Source organism: Lissotriton vulgaris, chromosome 5 (assembly GCF_964263255.1).
Source record: "Lissotriton vulgaris chromosome 5, aLisVul1.2, whole genome shotgun sequence".
Taxonomy (NCBI): domain Eukaryota; kingdom Metazoa; phylum Chordata; class Amphibia; order Caudata; family Salamandridae; genus Lissotriton; species Lissotriton vulgaris.
Window position 1 is genome coordinate 476356527 of NC_141693.1, and position 25117 is coordinate 476381643.

Genomic DNA, 25117 nt, shown 5'->3' on the forward strand with positions numbered 1-25117 from the left:
ATATGGGTAAGAGGAGGGACCCTATACCTAGTAGAGGAAGGGCAGGTGGATGAGGGGGGTTAATATTTGTTCACGATGGGTAGATGAAATGTTCGTAGCATCCTGGTGGGCTCAGTGCATGCCCCTAACACTGATCAAGCTTCATTTATGCACACGCTGACCGCTTTTCTTTCCCAATGGAGCAGGATCCATTGGCTAATAGGAGGGGACTTCAACTTGGTACTTGACATTATGCTGGACAGATCATTCCCACCTCTGACATGTACTACAGCCTTGTCGAACACCCAGATATTGACTGCCTGGTTAACCCACTGTTTACTGAAAGACATATGGCGTGCATGCAATCCTGAAACATGCATATACTCCTTTTACTCCCTAGTACATAGATCATACGTCAGATTAGACTGTATGGTGGAGTCGGCATTGCTGCTTCCCTTGGTTGGGCTGGTCAAATACTTAGGGCTCACACACTCGGACCACAGCCCACAGTACAATGCAGCTCAAAAGGGATGCAAACCCACCGCCTATTCCCACTGGCAGTGCTGGAGGACTCAGCTTTTCTTTCATCACTGGGGATTGCAGCAGTGAAGTAGTTTGAAAGTAACAAGGGTTCCACTAAGAGAACCTTAACAGACTGGGATGCTTTTAAAGTCGTCATTAGGGAGCATGGTCTTGGACTGACATGGAATACTGGCAAACACTTAAATTATGCCATTATCAGGGTCAAACGCAAGCTCTTACATTACAATACGGAGGCGGTAGCAGGTTCGGGTGGCACACAATGACTAGATACAGTGCGCAGTGAGCACATCGAACTACTGGAGCGACTTCTATGTCTGAACTTCGCAGCCCACTCTGCATGCATACATGCAACATTAGACAGAACGGGTCAGTTATTGGAATGGCTGCTGTGTCAGGAGCAGTCTCGACTCCCCGTACATGCTCTGCACACGAATGTGGGATACACCCAGCATGAAATAACGGCAGAGATAACGCGACATCACGCAGTGCTAAATCAGCCAAGGGTCCGGCATGATCAAGCGCGACGATACACCTTTCTAAAAACAATAAGACTGCCCATGGTTACCTCTGAACAGCAAGAGGAGCTCAATGCACCAATTGCCCTTGAAGAGGTCCGTACAGCCTTCGCGGCACTAGCGACAGGCAAAACTCCGGGACCCGATGGGCTACCTGCTAAATATTATAAGGCCTGTGCCACAACTTTGGCCCTGCGGCGGCATGCTTTATGTGCTACGACCCTGGAAGAATCAACCTCCCCCGTCATCCCCGAAGCATGCTTGGTCTAGTTTCCAAAACCAGATAGCGACCCCCACATAATTAGCGTCATATCAGCTCCCGGCGCTACTAAATGTAGACTACAAAATTCCAGCAGAAATCCTGGTTGACCGACTGGCACCCCTGCTACCAGCCCTGGCCCATGCTAATCAAAACGGATTTGTGGCTGCACGCAATACCTCACTAAATGTGTGGGGATTTTTTAGAGTAGCTAGGTACTTAACAGATCAATGGCCTTACTTGCGGCGCTTGATACCAGATCTCAAGTGCAGGTCTGGCAGGACTCAGTACAGGTGTGGGCAAAAGTGGAAATTGTAGCATTGAACCGGAAAGATACATTGGACCTCCACAAGATTCCAATTGCAGCGAACTGGAACACAATCCTAACAGACATAACACCATCGCAGACATGGGGTCTGTTACAACCAGAAACGCGTGAGAGACACTCTCAGTACACATTCCCCTACACACTCCAGAACACAGATAGTAAATAGATATATTTGGTGCAGGATCTGGTGTTGCTCCAGTCATGTTACAATGTCACCTGTTTGTTTTTCTTTGTCCCTCACATTGTTACCAGTCTCCCAAGTTAGTAGACCATCACACAGATGCCAGGACAGGCACCTCAACGGGACATTGCCAGAAATCAGAGCTCCCCATGGGGCAGCAGAGTGGAACAAGAGAGTTATGTAGAACCCCAGGAGATACTGGTAAATGCCATATACAGGCAGCTGTTACACTGGAATTGGTACCTTATGATAACGTATATTGTACCATATGCCCAAATAGAGAAAATGTAATACCATGAAAAGACAACTTTGAATATCTACGTTTGTTAATGAAACTTCTAATAAAACAGATTTAAACAAAAAATGTATCTTGAAACAGATCATCTATAAGAACTGGCTCTATTAGTAAAATTATTCTAAGGGTTACAATAGCAGAATTGAATGAAAAAGTGGGAAGAACGGGTAATTCTCGTATTGGAAGAATTTTCTATGATACTTCACATGTTGGCCTAGCTATAGTTCTTGATTGATGACATTTTGTATGTTACCAAATAGGTCAGTTAATACATTTTTATTTTTATTCTAGTTCTGAAATTGACAGATATTCAATATCGATTATGTGATCAAAAGAAATCGAAGCACACGTTTGGAAAGTATCAGCATAATAAGGTAATGATGTTTAACATATTTTCTTTTGGCTTTGACTTCTGTTTAACATGCAATTACTAAGTCAGGGTTTGATTCTTTTATGCCACAACAAAAGCATACCTTTTGTGCTATTACAGATAGGGCGCACTCTTCCCGTTTGCTCCAAAGTGTACCTTAAAGCAGGTACACCAGTTGCAAACAAGGAAAGTGCACCCTCTTTGGAACAATGCGCTGCCCTCAGGGGAGTGGCGAACTCGTGATGCCCCCAGGGCAGTGCTTTTAAGACAAATACAAAGCATCTGTTTAATTGCTGCACCAAGTTTCCCTGGGCCGGCATCAACCCACAGCACTTTCAAGAGGGGATAGAAATCTCTTTGCAGGCAGGTGCAGTGAGTGACTGCTTCCAACTGAATGGGGATGTCTGTGGGGGCTGGGTGTCCCCCTTTGTCCCCCCCCCCCCCCGCCAAAAGAGATCCTTTAGGAGGCACACTGAAATGTTTGCCTTTGTCCCCATGAATTGACTCAGCAATTTCTATCACAAAATATATTTTATTTTTTAGGATATGAATCTCTGATGGATGAACTGCACAGGGAGACAGCATCAAGTAAATAATTCATTGTAGACAAATGTAAGGTGGTAGCTTATTGGTCATGCAGTGACATTTTCAGAGAAAAATATTTGTCAAAATGTTGGCTCATATAATTTTGATCATATCCTTTACACAATTTTGCGCAATATTTTCCAGAGGTTTGAGAAGAAAATATATTGCGGGAGACATTTTCTCCTCGAACCAGTCCCCCCAATTATATTTTGCGTAAAATTTTAATGTGAGGTATGGGCTCACACCAATTCCAAAAACAAATGTCAATACCATTTGAGAAATTTTACACAATTTTCAACACATATCATGAAACAAATTATTTGCACTTTCTTACACCCATATCATGCAAAAACAATAGTTCGTACAGTTTAAATAAACACAGGGTACAAACATGTCTACAGAACAGGATGCACCTAATTTACTCACAACACTCATGAAACAATCGGCCCACATACTTCTGGTAACCACACCCTCCAGATGAATGACATTTGGATGGTCGAATTGTGCCATTATGCTTGCTTCACTTAGAAAATCTCTCCTCTGCTTTTCTGTGTAACCCCCTTTCAAGGTCTTGATGGCCACAGGGATTTCCCGCTTCGCAGGTAGCTTCAGCCGACCATAGCAAACCTCTCCAAATTCACCTGTGGAGTAGCCAAGAAAATCAAGGTTAAATGCAATGAAGTCATGATAGACGTGAATGTTACAGGACAGTGAGCTAGAAGTTACTATCCAAGATCATTTTTTTACCATTATGGCATGGCCAGCTAAAGGAGCTGCGATCGCACTTGTTAGTGCGAGCTTAACCCCTTCGCTGCTGGTGGGAGTCCCCCGCTGTGCTGGGGGGGGGGCGGGGGGCCCTTACAGCGCCCCCATGCTCATGACGAGGTCAGCTCTTCATGAGCCACGGCGCTCCGGTGCTCATGACGCGCTGAGCTCGTCATGACCGCGCCCGTTTAAATGGAACACTCGCACAGCAGTGGAATCCCCCCAGCGTCATCTAACGGGCGCGGTCATGACGAGCTCATCTCGTCATGAGCACCAGAGCGCCGTGGTTCATGACGAGCTGACCTCGTCATGAGCGCTCAAGAGGGTAACACACAGATACACCTGCTGCTGCAGCCAAAGTCTCATGCAATGAAAAATCAAGTCAGTTTCTTCCAAACTTGTTAAAATCTGTTGCAGATAAACCTAGCCAGTAGCAATCAGGTGAAATTAATTAATTTTGCTCTGCATGATTTGTAGCTGTAAACAGGCTCTTAGTGGGTAGTTGAGGCGAGTAAGCCAAAATGGTACACAGTCAAAATATCGAGTAGGAAATATTGACCTACCATAATATCGAGTCTGAAATATCGAAGGAGCATAATATCGAAGGCAAGAATATCGTAAGACAGAATATCGACCCAAGGTAAGTAATATCGAAATACTTAATATCGATGTAAGTAATATCGAAGTTAGTAATATCGATAGCATATATATCGATGTTACTAATTTCGATAACACTAATATCGATATTTGTATTATTGTATAGTTTTTTATTATGTATGTGTTATATGTTTAATTTAAGTATTTAAAATAATTACTATTATATGTGTATAAATTTTATATAATAATAAATACATTTACAAGTAAATTTTATGTTTTTGTACCGGAGCGGGTTGTGGGTTTATAGGGGAATAGGGTGGGAAGTAATTTAATTATGGTAAATTGATTAGTAATTAGTAGGATTTATTAATAAATTATAATTAATTGGTAATTATGTGAAAATAATAGGAAAATAATTTTAATTAATTTATTAATTGATATATATGTTCTGTAGCGGGTTGTGGGTTTATAGGGGAATAGGGTGGGAAGTAATTTAATTATGGTAAGTTGATTAATAATTAGTAGCTAAATAATATTGATTAATTGGGAAAAAAATAATTGATTAATTGATATATATTTTCTGTAGCGGGATGTGGGTTTATAGGGGAATGGGTGGGGAGTAATTTAATAATAATTAATTAATTAATATATGTTTTTAAAAATTTATAATTAATTAATTGGGAAATAATTAACATTCATTAGTTAATTAATTAATATAATTTTGTACATATTTTAAATTATTAATTGATTGGTAATTAAATAATATTAATTAGTTACATTAATTAGAGTAATGTATTTATATATATAATTTTTAGTTACTGTTAATTAATTAATTGGGGGAAAATGATATTAATTATTAAATTATATTAATTACAGCTAATGTGCTAATATATTTACTTTATTTGTTATTGTTAATTAATAATTAATTGCTAATTAAATAATATTAATTACGTTTGGGTAAAGGAGTATTTTTAGGGTTCAGGGTTAGTTTTGGGTTTTTGGGTAAAGGGGTATTTTTAGTGTTCAGGGTCAGTTTTGAGTTTTTGGGTAAAGGGGTTTTTTTAGGGTTCAGGGTCAGTTTTCAGTTTTTGGGTAAAGGGGTATTTTTAGTGTTCAGGGTCAGTTTTCAGTTTTTGGGTAAAGAGGTATTTTTTGGGTTCAGGGTCAGTTTTCAGTTTTTGGGTAAAGGGGTATTTTTAGGGTTCAGGGTCAGTTTTCAGTTCTTGGGTAAAGGGGTGTTTTTTGAGTTCAGGGTCAGTTTTCCCTACTGTTGCACTCTCTGGAGTAGGAATAGTAATTTTTACCCTTACGCTATCCAACGTTTTATTTGATTAATTGTTAAAATATCAAATGTTTATTTTATTTTTTATATTACTTACATTTTATTTATGTTATTGTTTTATGTTTGTAAATGTGTTAGTAAATTAGAATATATTTCATTAATTTATAAATTAGTAAAATAATTATTAATACTTATTGTTCAGTGCATATATATTACATATTTACTGTATATATTTAATTAATGTATTCTTAATATATATGTATTATTTATTAATTTTAAACATTATTAGATACTTTTAAATATGTATATTTTATTTATTAGTCTTATATACTTAATTTTACATTTATATATTTAAAAAAAATCGATATTTTTAACATCGATATTTTTTACATCTATATTATTTTTTCAATATTTTTGTACTTACCATGTTGTAGATAGGATGTCGATATTTTTGCCCTCGATATTGTTGACTCGATATTCTTGTAGGTCGATATTTCTGAGGTCGAAATTCTGTCAGTGATTCAGCCAAAATATATTACCTTACTGAGTTGGTCCCAGTTCGCAGAGAAAAGAGATGGTAGATCCTAATTGGTATTGGCAAGAAAAGGTTCTGCACTACAAAGCTTATTCTGGTTTGGAATAGGCAGCAACAACACTGTAATGGCCTAGCTCAATAGGAGTCTGGCATTTAGGAAGTAATGCTGGAAAGAAGTGTGTCTTATAACTATTTGACGTCATGATAGAAGTGCTCTAATTGCATCATTATGTCTAGTTAAGTTGTAGAATTTGCAAATTTACAAAGTGACATCCCTCCAGTCCTGGAAAGTGACAATTGTGTGTTTTAGGGGTCTCAGGCTTTTTCATATAAACATTCCATGCAGTACCTCAGACGTCTTCCTGTTGAGGCTAGGTTTTCCTCATGAAGGCCACTTCGCACGCCTAGAGTAGCACATAGTCTCATAAATATGTGTCTGTGAGTGTCTTTCTATGTATTTGTGTGTGTGTCTTTCTTTCTGTCTGTCATTCAGGGGATGGGAACTCAATGATATACCTAATGAGCGAGATTGGTTTATTGGTTGAGGGGTGTAAACCCTTAACAAGCAACAACCACAGTTCTTGTCACGGTAAACAACAAAAGTCAATAAATAAACTTGTACTTAATACTCCAGTATCTTGGCACAAAAGCAGTCAGGCTTCACTTTGAGGCAAAGTGTAAAGTATTGATGCAGCACACAAAAAGCAATATAGTGAAAACACAGCACGTGAAAAATCCCACACCAATTTAGGAACATAGAGTAACATTTTAATAAATTATTTGATGCCACACAATAAAAAAACAATCAGTAGCACTAGAGATATGCAATTGCAAAGGTTTAAGTAGGTATAGCACCTAAACGTACAAAGCACCAGTCGAGGTCATCTGGTCATGCTAGACCGAGGTAAAGTCTCAAGTTCAGGCCGACTGAGATGAAACATGAGCCAGATATAAGAACCAGGCTAGTCTAATCTTAAAAAGTTTTCTTCTCAAAGTCCGATGCGAATTCTCCAGTTCGCTGTGAAGCTGGTCGAGAGGTGTAAGGGGAGTATCATGGATGGTTGTCGCTACAGCTTGAAGTGTAGCCCAAGTGTCGCAGACAGTTGACGCTATAGCAGGAAAATTGTCAGGAGGTTATTTCTGGTGCTTCACGTTAGCGGTCGCTGCTGGCTGTTGATGCTGTAGAGCGAAGTGCAGATCTTGCATTGCCGGTATGGCTGGTGGTTGCTGTAGCAAGAAGAGTTGGGTTAATCAGAGTGGGCTACAAGATCTCAGTGTAAACGGGCCCATTCACAAAGAGCCCAGAACTTCAGGATTTCTCCTTTGTGCCCAGAGGAGGGCACTCTGATGCCAAATAGGCACCTCTTGGGGATCAGTGACTCACTCTTGCAAATGTGATTAGGGCTCGGCCTGTCCAGTTGTGGGTCCAGTTGCAGCAAGCCAGCTAGCCAGTTGCAGGGAGGCCTCTGGATCTTGTTATATCCCTGTAGCTCAGTCAGCAAGTCAGCCACCTGACACTTGGAGTCACTCAGGTAGCCTAGGATAAAGGAGGAAGGTTCAGTCTTCCTTCTCAGACAGTGGGGCAGGCCTCAAGCAGCACAGAAGTCCTCTGGCAACAGAGCAGTCCTTCTTCTGTAGAATCCATAGGTCCAGGAGTGTTCTGAACAGTTGGTCTGAAAGTCCAATATTGATACCTGGTGCCAGCTTTCAAGTGGGAGGAACTTCTAGACTTCCTCCCACCCCTGGTTCTGAATTTTCCTTCCTTCTTCCATGGCTCTGAGGGGTTTGCAGTGACAATACACTAGTGTGAAATCCTTTGTTAGTGTGGTGAGGCAACTCATTTGAATAGAAAGGGAGGTAAGTTATAGCCCCGCCCCACCTATCCTGTCAAGATGTCCTACCGTGCCCACACCTAAACCTCCTTTGTGATACTGTCTAGGAGGACTACACAAAGCTCAACTGCCAACTACACCTAGTCATGTAACCAAGAATACAGGTGGCAGGCACCAAATTATTAGGATAAGAGAATGGCAACTTTCTAAAAAGGGTATTTTGGGAATTGTGACTTAAAATCTGACTTTACTATTTCGGAGGGTTTTAAATTACAATTCATTAGAGACCATACTTGACATTCCTATCTGTTCCGAATCAGAAGGTTGCACTTATTAAATGTAACACAGTAACTGATATTATCATATTCAGAGATCTAGGTGTTGCAGTAGTGAAAAACAAAATGTAAGAGTTTTTCACTACCAGGGCATGTAGAACTTGAAAGTACATTTCCCACATTTTAAATACACTGCACTTTGCCCTAAGGCTTTTTAGGGCCTATCCTAGGGGTGACTTATATGTATTAAAAAGGAGGATTAAGGCCTGACAGAAGGTTTATTCTGCCAGGTTGAAATGGCAGTTTTAAACTGCACACAGGCTGCAGTGGCAGGCCTGAGACATGTTTAAAAATGTTACTTATGTGGGTGGCAAAATAAGCATTGCAAGCCCTCTGGTAGTGTTTAATTCACAGGCCTTGGGCACATCTACTACCACTTTACTTAGGATTTCTAGGTAAATTAAATGAGCTAATAGGGTGTAAGATTATTTTACCATGTTTAGAGCATAGAGCAATGGCTTTTTAGCACTGCTTACCAGTGGGTAAAGGGCACAGAGTCCTAAGGCTAGCAAAAATATATTCAGCAATACAGGAGGAGTGAGGGCAAAACGTTTGGATAAAATCATGCCAAGGATGTCAGATGTAACACCTAACATTAGGGGCATTGGTGCAAAGGATTTGGGTTGGCAGGTTTGCACGGCCCACCTCACTACAATTATAACTAGCTTTCAGTACCCAGCTGGGGAACCCATTAGCCATGCTTCTAACAATGTTCATGGCACCCCTAATACGCCACGGGGGTCATTTCAGAAAACGGGGAGAGAAAACTGTTTTTCATTATTTGTAATACCATTTTGTTATCCTTTACAGGAGTGCTGCCTTTCAGCAACAGGACTGTATTGAGTATGTATGAGATACTGAAGCACAGAAACCTGTCACTGATAGCCAGTATGTCGCCAGTTTTCTATGTGGCACTCTATAATATCACCAGGTAATGCAATTCCAATTTAGAATTCTTTAGGTCTAACTTTTGTAAGGCAAAATGTTCCAGGCATAGCAAATGAAGAGCACATGCAGATTAAACAATCCTTGAGCTATGGACAAAAAATTATGAAGGGCTGAAATGGTACCTGGTCTACCACGCACCAGCGGACCCAGCATTAGCCTAATGTTTTGCATAGGAGTGTACGGCAGGTAAATACAATCCATCCCTCCTGAGAACACTTCAAAAAGGAGGTCTACATATAGGCACCTACTGGAAAGCAATTTTAGAGCACATCAGAGGAAAACTACTCTAAATCAAGATCATATTAATTCAGCCAAGCAAATGCTTCTAATTTAGTAGACTGGGTCGCACACAGTAGAGCTACTCACAGGTAGCTGGAGCACTACCAATAAGCCATGAGCTGGTGAAGCTTGATCCAAAGTTTTGCTTAATGTGTCTTCCACTCTTGCGTTTTCCATAACTTTTAAGCAGCAAGCAGTAAGCTGTTGATGTATAAACCGTCGGACAAGATGTTGTATTGTTTTGTATGGTATATTTATAGAGCGCATAGCTTCCCGAAAACTTACCAGTGCTGCGAAAGTCATAGCACTTATCCATGATCATCTGTGGCGGCACATGGTTAGGGATAGTGGGGGTATAGCCAAGTTTAAGCAATTTTCTAAATCTGATTTTGTTGGGTTCATTTCTTAACTCAGTTGTCATTGAGGTCCACAGTTTGGGGATCATGTGAGAGAAGCATCTCCCCCCCCCCTCAATCTGGTCATTTGAATTCGCTGGACCATCAGGAGTCTTGCATTGGAGGATTTCAAAGGCTATTGGGGGTGTACGGTGACAAAGGGGCCCTAATGAAAGTGGGTCCCGTGTGGTTGATTCTGCTGGGCACTATACGTAGTGCCTTAAATTGGAGTCTTTACTCCACTGGAAACCAGTGTAGGTTGGCCCAGGTGCGTTTTGCTGAAGTGAATTTGGGTAGCTGGAAGATGGCCCTTGCTGCCACGTTTTGAACTACCTGGAAACTCATGATAATAGATTTGAGTCCACAAGGGAAAGAATAAGTGCCTGGACCACTGTTCTCCTGGATTGTATGGGTAGGTGGTCTAGAACTTTGCATAGGGTTCTCATCATGGCGAAGGATTATGTTGTCAGTTTTTTTGCTTGGACTTTCATGGATATGAAACTAACCAGCCACATGCCCTTTTTGGGGGGATTAGGGGGTTGGTGGAGTTCCCAGGTACTCTGGTCAACTCAGCATTGCTTTCAGAGCTGGCTTGTACCCCAAAACCAACAGCTTGGTTTTCTCTCCATTCAGTTTCAGCGAACAGTTCTCCATCCACCACACTTTCTCTAGGCAAGGGGCCAGCTGGTGTTGCAAACCTGTCTCTGTGGTAAGGGGGAATGACCAGTTACTTGTCGTTGGCATAGGAGACAATCAACACCCCTAATTCCTAGACGATGTCTGCCAGTGACCACACATAGATTTTAAAAAGTGTGGGGCTAATTGCAGGTCCTTGGTAAACTCCACACTTCAAGGGGATAACCTCTGAGCAACTCCGGGGTTCACAGATTTGAAAGGACCTTTCTTTCAGGAATGAAGAAACCCAACTCAAAGTGCTGTTTCTCATTCCTATTTTCATCATCATGAGTACAAGGGTCTAGTGGTTGACTGTGTCAAACGCTGTGCTCAGATCGAGGAGGATAATGGGAGCAGAGTCTCCTTTGTCCAGCAATACTTTTAGCTCCCCTGTTATTGCTAGCAGTGCAGTTTCTGAACTGGGGTTTGGGCAGAATCTGGGCTGAGTGTGGTTGAGGAGGGAGTTCTCTCCTAGGAACAGGGATAGGTTTTGATTAATATGTTTATCAAATATTTTCCCCACAACTGAAAGTAGGGATATGGGTCTGTAGTTCCCGGGTAATGTGGGGTCAAGGTTTATTTTAACAAAGGTTTGGCCACTGCATGTTTTTAGGCTTGAGGGACTTTTCCACTGGAGAGTGATAGATTAAAGAGATCCAAGAGTGTGGGGAAGATCTCTCATCAAGTAAAAAAAACACAATGACATATGGGAAGGTGAAAGGATGAGTGACATCCCTTCTTCTAAACCTGTTATTTTGGTTACTCAACAACAACGAACTTCAGCATACGATTTACTCTAAGGCCTGGTAAAGTTGCACATAAACAGCACTAAATCACACCAGAGAGCTCAGTTCTTAAGAGATCAAGTAGAAGTAAATACAAGCCACCAATCCATTGGATTATTAAACAAGAAAACTTGGTATGTGTCTAGAAGTAACTTCAATTTGCGTTATTGAACAGGGAACATCCCTAAATGCCCTGAAAAACCTGATCATCATATGGGAGGCCACACTAACTCACACATCAATCTTAGTCGACTCTACCTTCAGAGTTTAAAAAAAAATGTGACTCAGAAAGTGACATGAATTAAAGAGGCAGACAGTAGACCAATAAAAGAAGAATGACAGATGGCAGAGCGATATGCTGATCTACAGGAAAAAGTGAATAGTAAATGGAAAGAATGTGCAAGAAAGACATAAACAAATCATCACATGCGCATATGGTGTAGCGCAAAAAACATTTTTCATTGTAGTGATGCATTATAATCACACATGTAGGCTGCATCGCATATAATCCTTTGTTGTGCTAACCTAAGTGTTAGGATCTTGTGATGCAACAACATGAATGTGATGTGTTTAGGCCAAAATGAAGGATACGTGAAGAAGTAACATGGAGAATCAAATGTAACCAGCGGAAAACATTAAATGAAAGGCTTGTTTTGTGCAACTGACAATAATTCATTATTCAATGTGCTTATTAATCATGTTGTTTTATATGTTGATGAAGATATTAACTGTATATGTCTCAATTGCTATATAACTTCGAAAAGCTCATGTTCCATTTCTCTTATGTCAGCTGAATTTTGTAGGCCTGAAATGGATTGTCCCTGGAAGTCCTCGCATTTCAATTAATAGTTGAATTTCATGTGAATGTTAGATTCTGTTCTTTCTCACATTTGTGTTGCGGGTGGAAGAAGCACTCTTGTTAGTTAGAATAATATCTTTATTTCAGGAGTTAGGCAAGGAGAGAAGAGGATACTTTGGGAGGTAATGCAGATAATGAAGATAAGGAGAACAGTTGTATTTTCTCACCAGAGAAGGCCTGACAATCAAGGGTATTGTGTTACTGTTTGGGAGCAATCACTGTTCTGTGAAAAACCACCTATGAGAATGAGGCCTGATCGGAAGGCGTGACCTGAAAGGAATCATGGGAAGACAACCTGTGATATTGGAGTATTGCAAGTAAAGAAAGAGACCCACCTCTTCTCTGCCTTTCAAGAGAGAGCATCTTAGGACAAGCTCTGTCTCTGTAGCTTCATGCTGCTTGACCCAACTGAAGTGGAGAGACTTCTTAGGTAGACCCCATACACTGACATTTTAACCTATCCTGCCTCGTAGAATGATTAAATAGGGATGTCACGTTAGCGTTAGTGTAGGGACAGATTAATTCTACATTCCCACCAACCATTGATGCAGGGGACTTGGACTCATGTTTCTTGATCTATAGTATCCTGATTCTTGAATTAATTGTCTTGTGCATGCTGCACTGTCTCAACCGTATTCGTAGATTTCGTTTTATGTTGGTTCTGATGTACTTCTACACCCTCATCTCGAGGTGTCTGTATATCCAGTTTTTTTTTCTTTGTAATAGATGAACTAATCTTAATTAGTAGTCTGTGATTTTTGTGGGTCCAGAGAACTGAAATAGAGTTGGCTGGCATTGTTAATGCTTTCTTTCCCCTCCACACTCTCATGCTGAGAAAAAGTACCATCGACTTGAGATTCTAGAGCAAATCTAGAACATACAGGCCCGGTATCCTTCACATAAATACACACACACACACACACCTCCCCTCAGTAGACAGTGGACACAACATACCTGATCCAATTACTTTCTCGATCTTTATTCTGGAGACATCAATTTCACGAGCAAACTCATGCACTGCTTGGCAGGGATCCTCATAGGTGTGCGGGTCCACGTAAAACTTGGATTCAGAAAACTTCACTACTACTTTTGGGAGACAAGAGAAACACAAGTATACACAGTAAATACATTTAAGTTTCACTCTGTATTTTCCATCCCACAGCAAAAGGTTACAGTAATTTCAATAAATGAACATTTTACAAGAGAATTATGATCCTCGGTAAATATGACTTGATTTGAAATGCCCTAGTTCCCAAATGGGAGCCTGGCACCTTTTCCATAGATTCAACAATACATTTAATAAAAATAAAAATAAAAGAACAAACATGAATACAAATTACAGAAAATAATCTTTTTTTTTAAAAAAAACGTTTATTTGGGCATTAATGTTGACTTGGAATGGTGTTATTACTTGTCCTCCAAAATGGCCAGAGTACGAGCACAGAATGTTGTTGGAAACTGAAACAATGTTTTCAGTACAGAACAGCAGCTAGCACTTTAGAACCCAAATTTAGAACAACTCAACTCTTCACATCAAAAAGACTTTTGAGTGTGCCGCACCTCTCTGCTGGCCATAGGCCAACCCGTCTCAATTGTATGGTGAATAGAGAGCTGTTAGCTCCTGTGGTGTGCACTACCACTGCCCCCGTTGTTCCCAAGAGGCAATTGTTTGAAAAAACAACAGAAATTCCACCCACTGTGGGTTGCACCACCAAATATCATTAACACAAGTATAAATGAAATGAAAGAGTGTCCATCAATGGTTGTTTTGCTTTTTTAACTCTTCTTCATTCAATTTTCATTGGGCAGCCAACGCGTTTCGTTCAAAAGAACTTCGTGCTGTGTATGCCGATTTGCATATTATTTAATTTCTGTGTCTTTCCACATTGCCAGCGCGACTTTGCTGCTCTTTTCGACTTTTCCCCCAAGCGCCCTCCATTTTGTTGTTGTTGTCCTGTTACCTAGCCCGCCCCGCCTCCCAGCTGAGACGCCCTCGCCCCTCCCCTTCCACCACCCATATATGACAGTAGTTCCCGCGCGCAGCGTTTACGCGCAGCGTCCGCGCCCAACCCGCGCCGAAGGTGCGCCAAAGGTAAGCCCGTCTACGCCCGTCCGCGCCTGGACCGCGCCCAGTGCCAGACCCCCTGGCCCCCGTCCCTCCCAGCCTCCCCGCGTTACCTATGATGCTGCCACCCTCCTAGCCCTTAACCCCGGTCGCACCCCCAACTGCGTCCAAGCCGCTCCTGGACGCACCCATGGACCGTTCTCCTGCCTCTCCTGCAAATTTAGCGGCACCGACAACATCCCCGCTACGACCACTCCACAGACTCCCGACCCCAACCACCTAGAATGCATCCTTCTCAACACCCGATCGGTCCACAGACACGCCATCGACCTCTGGAATCTACTAGACACCATCTCTCCAGACGTCGCCTTCCTAACAGAAACATGGATGAACGCTTCCTCCGCCCCTGACATCGCCATCGCTATCCCTGATGACTATAAGATCACACGCAAGGACCGCACCGACCATACAGGAGGTGGAATCGCTATCGTCCATAAGAAATCAATCCGCATCTCAACCAGCTCTGACGCCAACCTCGCTAACTCCGAACACCTTCACTTCCAGATCCACATCGACCCCAAGACCACACTCAGAGGCACCCTCCTCTACAGACCACCAGGACCCCGCGCAAAATTCAGTGAAGACATCAAGGACTTCATCACCCCACACGCGCTCCCCTCCAAAGACTACATCCTTCTGGGAGACCTCAACTTCCACCTTGAAAAGATCAACGACCGCAACACTGCCACCCTCTTGGACAACCTAGCCAACCTCGGACTTAAACAACTGGTCACTTCCCCCACCCACATCGCAGGCCACACACTCGACCCAATCTTCACCTCCAGCAACCACGTCTCCTTCAGCCACACCACAGATCTCCTCTGGACTGACCACAGCTGCGTTCACTTCACCTACAACAAGCCGAAACCCATCAACCACCTCCAACCAACTCTACAAAGAAACTGGAACAAAATCACCATGGAGCAGATCTCCACATCGCTCCTTCAAACCTCCCCAGCCCTCTCCTCTAACGCCAACGAAGCCGCCTCCAACCTCACCCTTTGGCTATCCAACACCGCCGACACCTTAGCACCACTGAAAAAACGTCAACACAAACTTGGCAACAAGAAGGCTTCATGGTTCAACGATGACCTCAAAAAGTCCAAGAAACTGTGCCGCTCCCTTGAAAAGGCCTGGAAAAAAGACCCAACCACCAGCACCAAGGACGCCTTCAAAAGCGCCACCCGCACTCACCACCAACTGATCCGAAAAGCCAAGAAAACAGCATTCAAGGATCGACTTGACAACAACGCCCACAACAGCAAGGAACTCTTCAACATCGTCAAGGAATTTTCCAACCCCTCGGCCAACTCCAACGACATCACCCCCTCTCAAACCCTCTGCGATTCTCTAGCCTCTTTTTTCCACAACAAGATTGCTGACATCCACAACAGCTTTGACAACCAACCCGGAAGCCAACCCACCCTACCACCAGCTGACCATCCTCCCCCCGTGAACACCCTTAACGACTGGAACCCAATCTCCACTGAGGACACCATCCGCCTGATGAATTCCATCCACTCTGGATCCCCCACAGACCCATGCCCTCACCACATCTTCAACAAAGCAGACTCCGTCATAGCCCCGCACCTCCGAGACGTCATCAACTGCTCCTTCAACTCCGCCACCTTCCCAGAAGACTGGAAACACGCTGAACTCACCGCCCTTCTGAAAAACCAACAGCAGACCCCACCGAACTCAAAAACTACCGCCCCATCTCGCTTCTTCCATTCCCGGCCAAAGTCATCGAGAAAGCTGTCAACAACCAGCTCGCCGCCTTCCTCGAAGCCAACAAATCACACATCTCGCTTCTTCCATTCCCGGCCAAAGTCATCGAGAAAGCTGTCAACAACCAGCTCGCCGCCTTCCTCGAAGCCAACAAATCACTCGACCCCTCACAATCTGGATTCTGAGCCAAACACAGCACTGAGACCGCCCTCATCGCAGCAACAGACGACATTCGAACTCTACTGGACAATGGAGACACAGTCGCCCTCATCCTCCTGGACCTCTCAGCAGCCTTCGACACAGTCTGCCACAGCACCCTTTTACAACGCCTCAGAAACATCGGAATCCAAGGAAAGGCTCTGGATTGGATCACCTCGTTCCTCACCGGAAGAACCCAGAGAGTCCGCCTCCCACCATTCAAGTCTGAGGCCTCTGAAATCATCTGCGGCGTACCTCAAGGATCCTCACTCAGTCCCACCCTCTTCAACGTATACATGAGCCCCCTCGCCGCCATCGCCCGCCAACACAACCTCAACATCATCTCTTACGCGGATGACACTCAACTAATCCTATCTCTCACCAAGGACCCCAGCACCGCCAAAACTAACCTACACGAAGGAATGAAAGAAGTCGCCGAATGGATGAAACAAAGCCGTCTGAAACTGAACTCAGACAAAACAGAAGTCCTCATCTTAGGTAATTCCCCCTCTGCATGGGACGACTCCTGGTGGCCGGAAACCCTCGGAAATGCACCCATCCCGACAGACCACGCACGGAACCTTGGCGTCATCCTGGATTCTTCACTCTCAATGAACAGACAAGTCAGCGCCGTATCCTCTTCCTGCTTTAACATTCTTCGCATGCTCAGAAAAACATTTCGCTGGATCCCCACCGAAACAAGGAAAACAGTCACCCACGCTCTAGTCACGAGCCGACTGGACTACGGAAACACCCTCTACGCAGGTACCTTCGCTAAACTCCAGAAGAAACTACAACGAATCCAAAACGCCTCAGCCAGGCTCATATTAGACATCCCACGCAACGAACACATCTCTGGTCACCTTAAAGACCTCCACTGGCTACCCGTCAACAAGAGAATTACTTTCCGACTGCTTACCCACGCACACAAATCACTCTACGACATCGGACCAGACTGCCTCAACTCTCGACTGTCCTTCTACACCCCCTCCCGTCAACTTCGCTCTTCCAGCCAAGCCTTCGCCACTGTACCTCGCATCAACAAGACCACCATGGGAGGCAGATCCTTCTCATACCTGGCTGCCAAAACATGGAACTCACTCCCCGCTTACCTTCGCCTCACCCAGAATCACCTAGCGTTCAGAAAGCAGCTTAAAACGTGGATATTTGACAAATAATCCTCCTCCCCTTCCTAAGCGCCTTGAAACCCTCTGGGTATGTAGTGCGCTATACAAATTTTATGACTTGACTTGACTATGACTTGTGCTGACTGTGTCCGATATTGTTATAAAGAAGGGGTTGACCCAATAAAGTCAAAGGACCTGGGTATCTGATATTACAATAAACAATTGGTCCTCGACGAAAATTCACCATGTAAAATAATTACTGTATTTGGTTAGATCAATTTTCAACTCGTTCCTGAATAAATCTGTACAATTGATTAGATAGGTTTACTAGCCCACATTGTCAAATTATTACAAAAAATGCACCAAGAAACTAGAAATTTCACAAAAATCCAATCGGATTATCATATTTAATAAACAATTCAAAGGGAGAAAGAGTTTAGCAAATCTTTTTACAAATATTTACATTAACAATAAACAAAAAATCGTTTCTAAGGTAAAAAAGAGGCGTGCACAGAGAAAGGTCAAAGTGTGTGCTCAGGTGATTGATCAAAGAGATCAGAAAAACAGAGTGTGGATTATTTATAAACAAACATGAGCCTGCCCTAGGGAAAGCTTGCAATTTTTTTTTTTCTTTTTTACTAGCTAGTACTTTTTGAAGCACCACCTCCGTTATCCTAAGTTTGTACAATTGGCAATGGGATTTGGGAGGGAGGGAGGTGGGGGGGAAAGGGGCAAGGACTGATAGGTGCAGGCTCCCACAGGAAAATGTCGACGTTTCGACCCAACCATAAACCGGGTGGTTCAATTCCTCAACACAGGGTCTTCATCAGGACGGGAACTGGGGAGGGGACGCAAAAGATCTTTCAAAGTGCACACAGGTTAAAAACCATTCACATTGGGCACCCTTGTGCGGTGTATCATCAAAAGTGCGACGTTTTGTCCGCACCCCAAAAACCGCTCTCTGAAAAACGAGTTTTTCAGAGAGGATTAAATATAACACGCCTTGGATAGGGCATTTAGCATTTCATTTTGATTCTCCATTGGCGAGCGTCCCGATAGCTATTGGTGGTGATAATTGTGAATACAAAAATAATTGGGGTGCGGACAAAACGTCGCACTTTTGATGATACACCGCACAAGGGTGCCCAATGTGAATGGTTTTTAACCTGCGTGCACTTTGAAAGACCTTTTGCGTCCCCTCCCCAGTTCCCGTCCTGATGAAGACCCTGTGTTGAGGAATTGAACCACCCGGTTTATGGTTGGGTCGAAACGTCGACCTTTTCCTGTGGGAGCATGCACCTATCAGTCCTTGCCCCTTTCCCCCCCACCTCCCTCCTTCCCAAATCCCATTGCCAATTGTGCAAACTTAGGATAACGGAGGTGGTGCTTCAAAAAGTACTAGCTAGTAAAAAAGAAAAAAAAAATTTGCAAGCTTTCCCTAGGGCAGGCTCATGTTTGTATATAAATAATCCACACTCTGTTTTTCTGATCTCTTTGATCAATCACCTGAGCACACACTTTGACCTTTCTCTGTGCACGCCTCTTTTTTACCTTAGAAACGATTTTTTGTTTATTGTTAATGTAAATATTTGTAAAAAGATTTGCTAAACTCTTTCTCCCTTTGAATTGTGTATTAAATATGATAATCCGATTGGATTTTTGTGAAATTTCTAGTTTCTTGGTGCATTTTTTGTAATAATTTGACAATGTGGGCTAGTATACCTATCTAATCAATTGTACAGATTTATTCAGGAACGAGTTGAAAATTGATCTAACCAAATACAGTAATTATTTTACATGCTGACTGTGTCCGATAAGCACAGACATCACCTCTTGTTCTTCTACGTTCTGTAGTCAATTATATGTAAACGGCTACTGTGTCAGGAAAGATAGCGTGCTGCTTCGAAAAAAGGTATCCGTTTGAAGGTTTGTAAAGGACGCCAAAAAACGCCGCTAGCACTTTGTAAAACTATAACTTGTTGTCCAACGTGCCTCAGAAGCGAGTGAGCGTGCCTCAAGTTTTAGAGTTATAAACTATTTCAGTGCATTGACAGTCTTCAAAATACGCCACATAGTGCCCATCTCTTTTTTATTTTGCAATAGGACATTGATAACTGAAACTTATTCCGTCGGCAAAAGATTTCTCTTACTGCTATTTGCACTGTGAACAACATTCTAGGGTGTTTGGGGTCACCTTCCCTTTTGACGAGTTTGTTCGGGTCCTAATTTAGAAATCCATCTACTTTAATATGGTGTACAAAAGTTCCATAAAAGGCCCATCATCCTATTCGGTCTCTAGCACAATGTAATGTTGATTTATCTGATACGTTTCAGCTGAGCTGTGTTCCAGCCCCTAACTTCACAATGTGAGGGGTTCCATGTGTAGTGCACAATGCATTTTATATTTGGGGGAACTCTTTTCAACTTATGTGCTTCACGGGCAATTGGACAGGAGAAGAGCTTTGTGAATTTGAAAGATCCCTTCTGGACCTAAAATAGCCCCAGGCCACAGTTTTGTTTGCTTGAGTGCCATCTTTGAAATCTTTACTTAACATGGTTGTTTTTAGTTTGAAATATAAAATTGAAGAACACATTTGAAATCTGGAGTACCTTTTTTACTTTAATAATGAGACAACAAAGAAAATGAACCAAAAAATCGTTAGACATTCCTTAAATATTCAAGCTTTGCTGTTTACAATGAGGTCTATTTATGCGGGGCTGGATGTTGGATCATGGCGTGTGACCTAGGGCCCTATTCCCTATTGTGATGGTAGAAAGCAAAGCAAAGTGAGAAACTTTAAACAGTGTTGAGAGTATAAAAACACACAGGAGCCCAGGTCCTGCAGAAGGTGCATGATCCTTTGTAGATATGCAGCAGTGCTGAAACATGTTGACCTCATGACAGGGTGTATAATTTGGATTCGTTTTTAATTCATGTCAGACAGTATTTGTGCTTTTATTGGAAAAAACTCTCATTCATCTGGGCGTAATTTTAATCTATTTCACAAACCCCTTTACTATTTCTCTGTGCATCTTTTCTTTGGGCTTCAAACCCCACTGCTCATAGCAATGAGTTTCTTTGAGTTTGGCAATCAGAATATAAACAGCAAACGACCATTCTTTATAAAATGTCTATAGATAAATAGTATGAAAAAGTTCAACTGTACCTATGATCAGGGGTGGCTGATAACTTTTCAAAGTGATGGGCGCAGCTTTTCATAAATTAACACCACATTTGTTTGCACATCGCAAAACTGATTACTTCACTTCTCTCACCCACCAATTAACTTTTCAATAGAGTTACTCAGTAGGACCAATTATAGCCATAGTGCGACTTATTTTTATTTTCCTTGTATTTATTAATTTAAAAAATCCCTTACCGAACATCTCCAAAATGTGATTGCTGTTCCCAAAGTAGACCAGACCTTAACTGCCTCTCTCAAGCAGAGCCTACATGCACAGATTCTGCAGACTTGCAAGGCAAGGCGCCCGCTCTCTTCCTTTACGCTTGTGCAGAGTGCAGCCACTTGAACTATGCACAAAGAGAAAGAGCATGTTACACATGACCAATGACGGTGTGTCTTAAAAATGAAGTCACTCAATGGTTGGCCACGTTCTTCACGCTACAGCCCCCACACTGACTAGAGAGCACGGGAACAGACCATTACTGTAAATCAATTCACACTGCTCTCATGCTGTTTTATAATAGTAGCAGTGGGAGCAGCAGCAGGGTTGGCAGGGGCAACGAACACAGCGCTCCAGAGTAGATAATAGACTGAGGTGAGCACCTCTCGGCTCCCCTAATACAAGGTAGATTTGATAGGCTTGAAATGCGCATGTCGAGCTGGCCTCAGTAAGAGACCTGTCTAGCCTGGCATGCGCACATGGCATATTCCCTTATTAATCCTGCTGTCTTCCAATCATTAGGATTGGTTCTGCCCCAAAAACCAGTACGATGCTGTGCCTCAACCTGGGATGAGAAATACTTTAAAAGTAATTATGCAATCCAATGGCTCCTTGTAGCTCAAGATCACAGGGAAGGCAACGCTCCAGCTCTTCCATTGTGGAACGACCGCTGCCTATAATGTTATCAATGGGTAGAGGCGGTCCACCTTTTGTGATGCAAAGGCTTTCCTATTCTTATAATAGTAATTACCTGAAAGCTTGTTGCTATATTTTAGAAATTAGTTCTTAATATGCACATTAAGGGAACATTTAGATGAGTTTGAGTTTGAGTTTAAGGAATTTGTAGAGCGCGCATACACCATGCGGTTTCTTGGCGCTGTGTGAATACTGCTACTCAGGGGGCAGAAAGGTTGGAGGATACGGCAAATTTAAGAGGGGAAGGCTTGGGTAAAAAGAAAGGTTTTGAGGCCTTTACGGAACAGGGAGTACTGGGAACAGGATCTCAAATGGAGTGGGAGAGAATTCCAAAAAGCGGGAGCCGTGGTAGAGAATTTGGAACCTCCCCACTTTTTCCGTTTGAAGCGAGGGACCACAAGGAGATGATGGGTAGCAGAGCGCAGTTCTCTAGGTGGAATGTAGTCTTGAATGGCTGTATTAATGAAAGACGGGGCAGAGCCAGTCCGGGCATTAAAGATGTTACAGCCAAGCTTGAATAGGGCACGCTGCCGGACAGGGAGCCAGTGAAGGGATACGAGAAGGGGTGTGATATGTTGTGATTTAGGTAGATTAAAAAGCAGATGAGCAGCCTGGTTTTGAACCAGTTGGAGGCGCCTCATGAGGTACGCAGGCATGCCGTGATAAAGGGCATTGCCATAGTCCAGGCGAGACGTCACCATGGCCAGGAGTATTAGTTTGAGGGCGGCTGAAGAGAAAAATCGTGAAACTTTACGTATTGTCCTGAGGGAGAGGAAGGCTGAGGATACGACAGCACTGACTTGGGAGTGGAGGGAGAGTTGATTATTGATTTTGAACCCAAGAGTCTTGACGGAGGAAACTGGAGTGGGTGGGGAACCTAAAGAAGGGGGCCAAAAGGAAGAGAACCAGGGAATGGAGCAACCACCCGTCAACACCAATTCCGTTTTGTCGGGATTGAGTTTCAGGTGGTTGAAGTTCATCCAGTACTGGATAAAAGTCATGATGAACTGAAAGTTAGATATTGACTCGGGGGAGGAAGAGAGAGAAAAGATAAGCTGGAGATCGTCTGCATAGTTATACACAGAGACCTCCAGCTGCTGTAAAGCAAAAATAAGGGGGGCAATGTAAAGGTTGAATAACAGAGGGGACAAATAGGATCCTTGGGGGACCCCGCACTGGACAGGACGAAAGTCAGCTGAGTACTCACCCAGGCGGACCGCCTGAGTGCGACCACTCAAGAAGGAGGATAGCCATAGCAGGGCAGTCCCTCCGATTCCCGCCGCCTCGACACGTGAAAGTAAGATGGCATGGTCCACCGTGTCGAATGCGGCGGAGAGATCAAGGAGGACCAGGGCCTGGGGCTTACTAGTATCCATGCCCTCTCGGAGGTTGTCCAGCACAGATATAATTATTGACTCAGTTGAATGTGCAGGGCGGAATCCAGCCTGCCTGGAAGCCAAGACACTGTTTCTTTCCACAAATGCACTCAAGGTTCTGACAACATGGCGTTCCAATACCTTTGCCAGGAAAGGCAGGAGAGAGATGGGGCGGTAGTTGGCTGGGTCCGAAGGATCCGCCCCAGGTTTTTTTAAAATAGGAACGATCACTGCCGATTTGAGTGATGGAGTAACAATTCCCTGGGATAACGAGCTGTTAAGAAACGTAAGGGGCGGTGAGGGGCAATAGGAGTAGATCTGCTTCAAGATGTAGGCAGGACAGGGATCCAGGGGGGAGCCGGATTTAACCAGCAGAAGAATGGAGGAGAGAGAATCAGTCGTGAGGGGGGGGGATGGAATCAAGACGTGCTGCAGCTGGGGGACAGCAAGGGTCAGTGAAGGAGGGGGATGGGGAGGGATTTTAGCTTTGATCGTGCTAATTTTGTCGAGGAAAAAGGAGTTAAGGGAATCGCAAAGTGGTTGTGATGGAGAAGGTTTAAGTGAGGCTCTATCAGAATAGGCGAGGTCTTGAACGATGGAAAATATTTCTCTAGGCCTGTTCTCCGCGAGCTGAATTTTAGATGAAAAATAAGTCTTTTTAGTTTCCAGAATGGATTTCTTGTATTGTGCTAGGAGAGTGGTATAGCGAATTCTAGAAGTAGGGCAGTAATCCCGTCTCCAAAGGCGTTCCGCTTGGCGGAGATTAAGTTTTTTTGTCTTCAGGTCGTTGGAAAACCATCGGTTCGCATCTTTGGGGCGTTTGGACGAGATGCGCTTCAGAGGGGCGATGGAGTCGCAGCCAGCCCGCAGCCAGCTGTTGATAGATTCAGCTTGTCCAGAAGATGGCAGCCCTGAGAGATCGGGGCTGGATAAAGAGAGTGTGGCAGATAGGGCATCTACGTCAACGCGGCTCCATGATCGTGCCCAGATGTTTTTGGCGGGGGTGGACTTGGGGAATGAGAGGAGGGATAGAGAAAAAGTGATCAGAGAGTGATCTGACCAAACACAGGGAGAAATAGAAAGTGAGGTGACCGGACAGTCTCGGTGCCAGATTTGGTCAAGGATATGTCCCAACCTGTGCGTAGGGGCGTGGACAGCAGAAGTTAAATTGAGCGACTGGAGGGAGTCTGAAAACTCTTTGGAAGTTGCACATTCCGCAGGGTCAGAGGGCCAAAAGTTGAAGTCTCCCAGGACAACGATGGAAGAGTGGTTGACTACCAAGGTAGCCATCAGGTCTTGGAAACTTGGGAGAAACGTTTGAGGGGAAGACGGGGGTCGGTAGATAAGAACACACGTGAGTGGGGGAGTCAGGGAAAGTGAACGGGCAACTAAACAGTCTGATGAGCCCAGGGAAGAGAAGGCTAAAGGTTGAAACGTGAGTTCTTTACGGGCAATCAGGGCAACCCCTCCACCTGGCTTTCCGGAAGAACGATCAGCTCGGATAGCGTAATAAGATGGGGGGAGTATTGCCAATAGGGAGGGGAGAGAGCTATCCGAGAACCACGTCTCAGTAAGGAATAGCAGGTCGGGTTTATGAGATTCCAGTAGCATGAAAAGGTCAAGCTGATGTTTGACTGCCGATCTAGTATTGAGATACATTGCAGATACAACTGTAGGGGAAGGGCCAGTGGGAGGGGGGACGGAAGGACGACTAGTCCGAGGCAAGGGCAAGGAGCTGGTGTGGAGTGGGGTTTGAGAAGTCAGGAGGCCAAGACTGGTGATTCGGGTTAAAGTGGTAGCAGCTAATGGCCACTTGCCTTGAAGATCGGTCAGTTGCGAGCGGGAATAATGAATGAGAGAGGCAGAGTGACTAGCCTCTAGCCTCGGTCGGCCGCGGACGGGCGCAGACGGGCTTTCCTTAGGCGCGCCTTCGGCGCGCAAACGGCGTGCCCGCTGCGCTCGTCCGCTGCGCTTCCGGGGGAAGCACATTTTTATGAGAGGGTGAGTGGGTGGGCGTGGCCTCCAAAGGGGGTGTGGCCTCCAAAGTGGGCGTGGCCTGTGGTTCGAGCGTGGCGCTGAAACAGCGTTCCACGCCTTCTAGTGGCGTCGAATTAGCCCGC

The 25117-nt window shown here is 43.8% G+C and overlaps 1 protein-coding gene across 1 annotated transcript in view; it reads right to left on the reverse strand.

The window, feature by feature from the left end:
• Positions 1 to 25117, reverse strand: part of EPHA8 (EPH receptor A8) — a 1186163-nt gene that overhangs the window by 82872 nt on the left and 1078174 nt on the right. The window contains exons 10-11 of the mRNA XM_086920110.1: positions 13297 to 13425; positions 3511 to 3696 (exon numbers count right to left, since the gene is read on the reverse strand). Coding sequence (XP_086776236.1) covers positions 3511 to 3696; positions 13297 to 13425 — 315 coding nt within the window. The remainder of the gene's footprint in view (positions 1 to 3510; positions 3697 to 13296; positions 13426 to 25117) is intronic.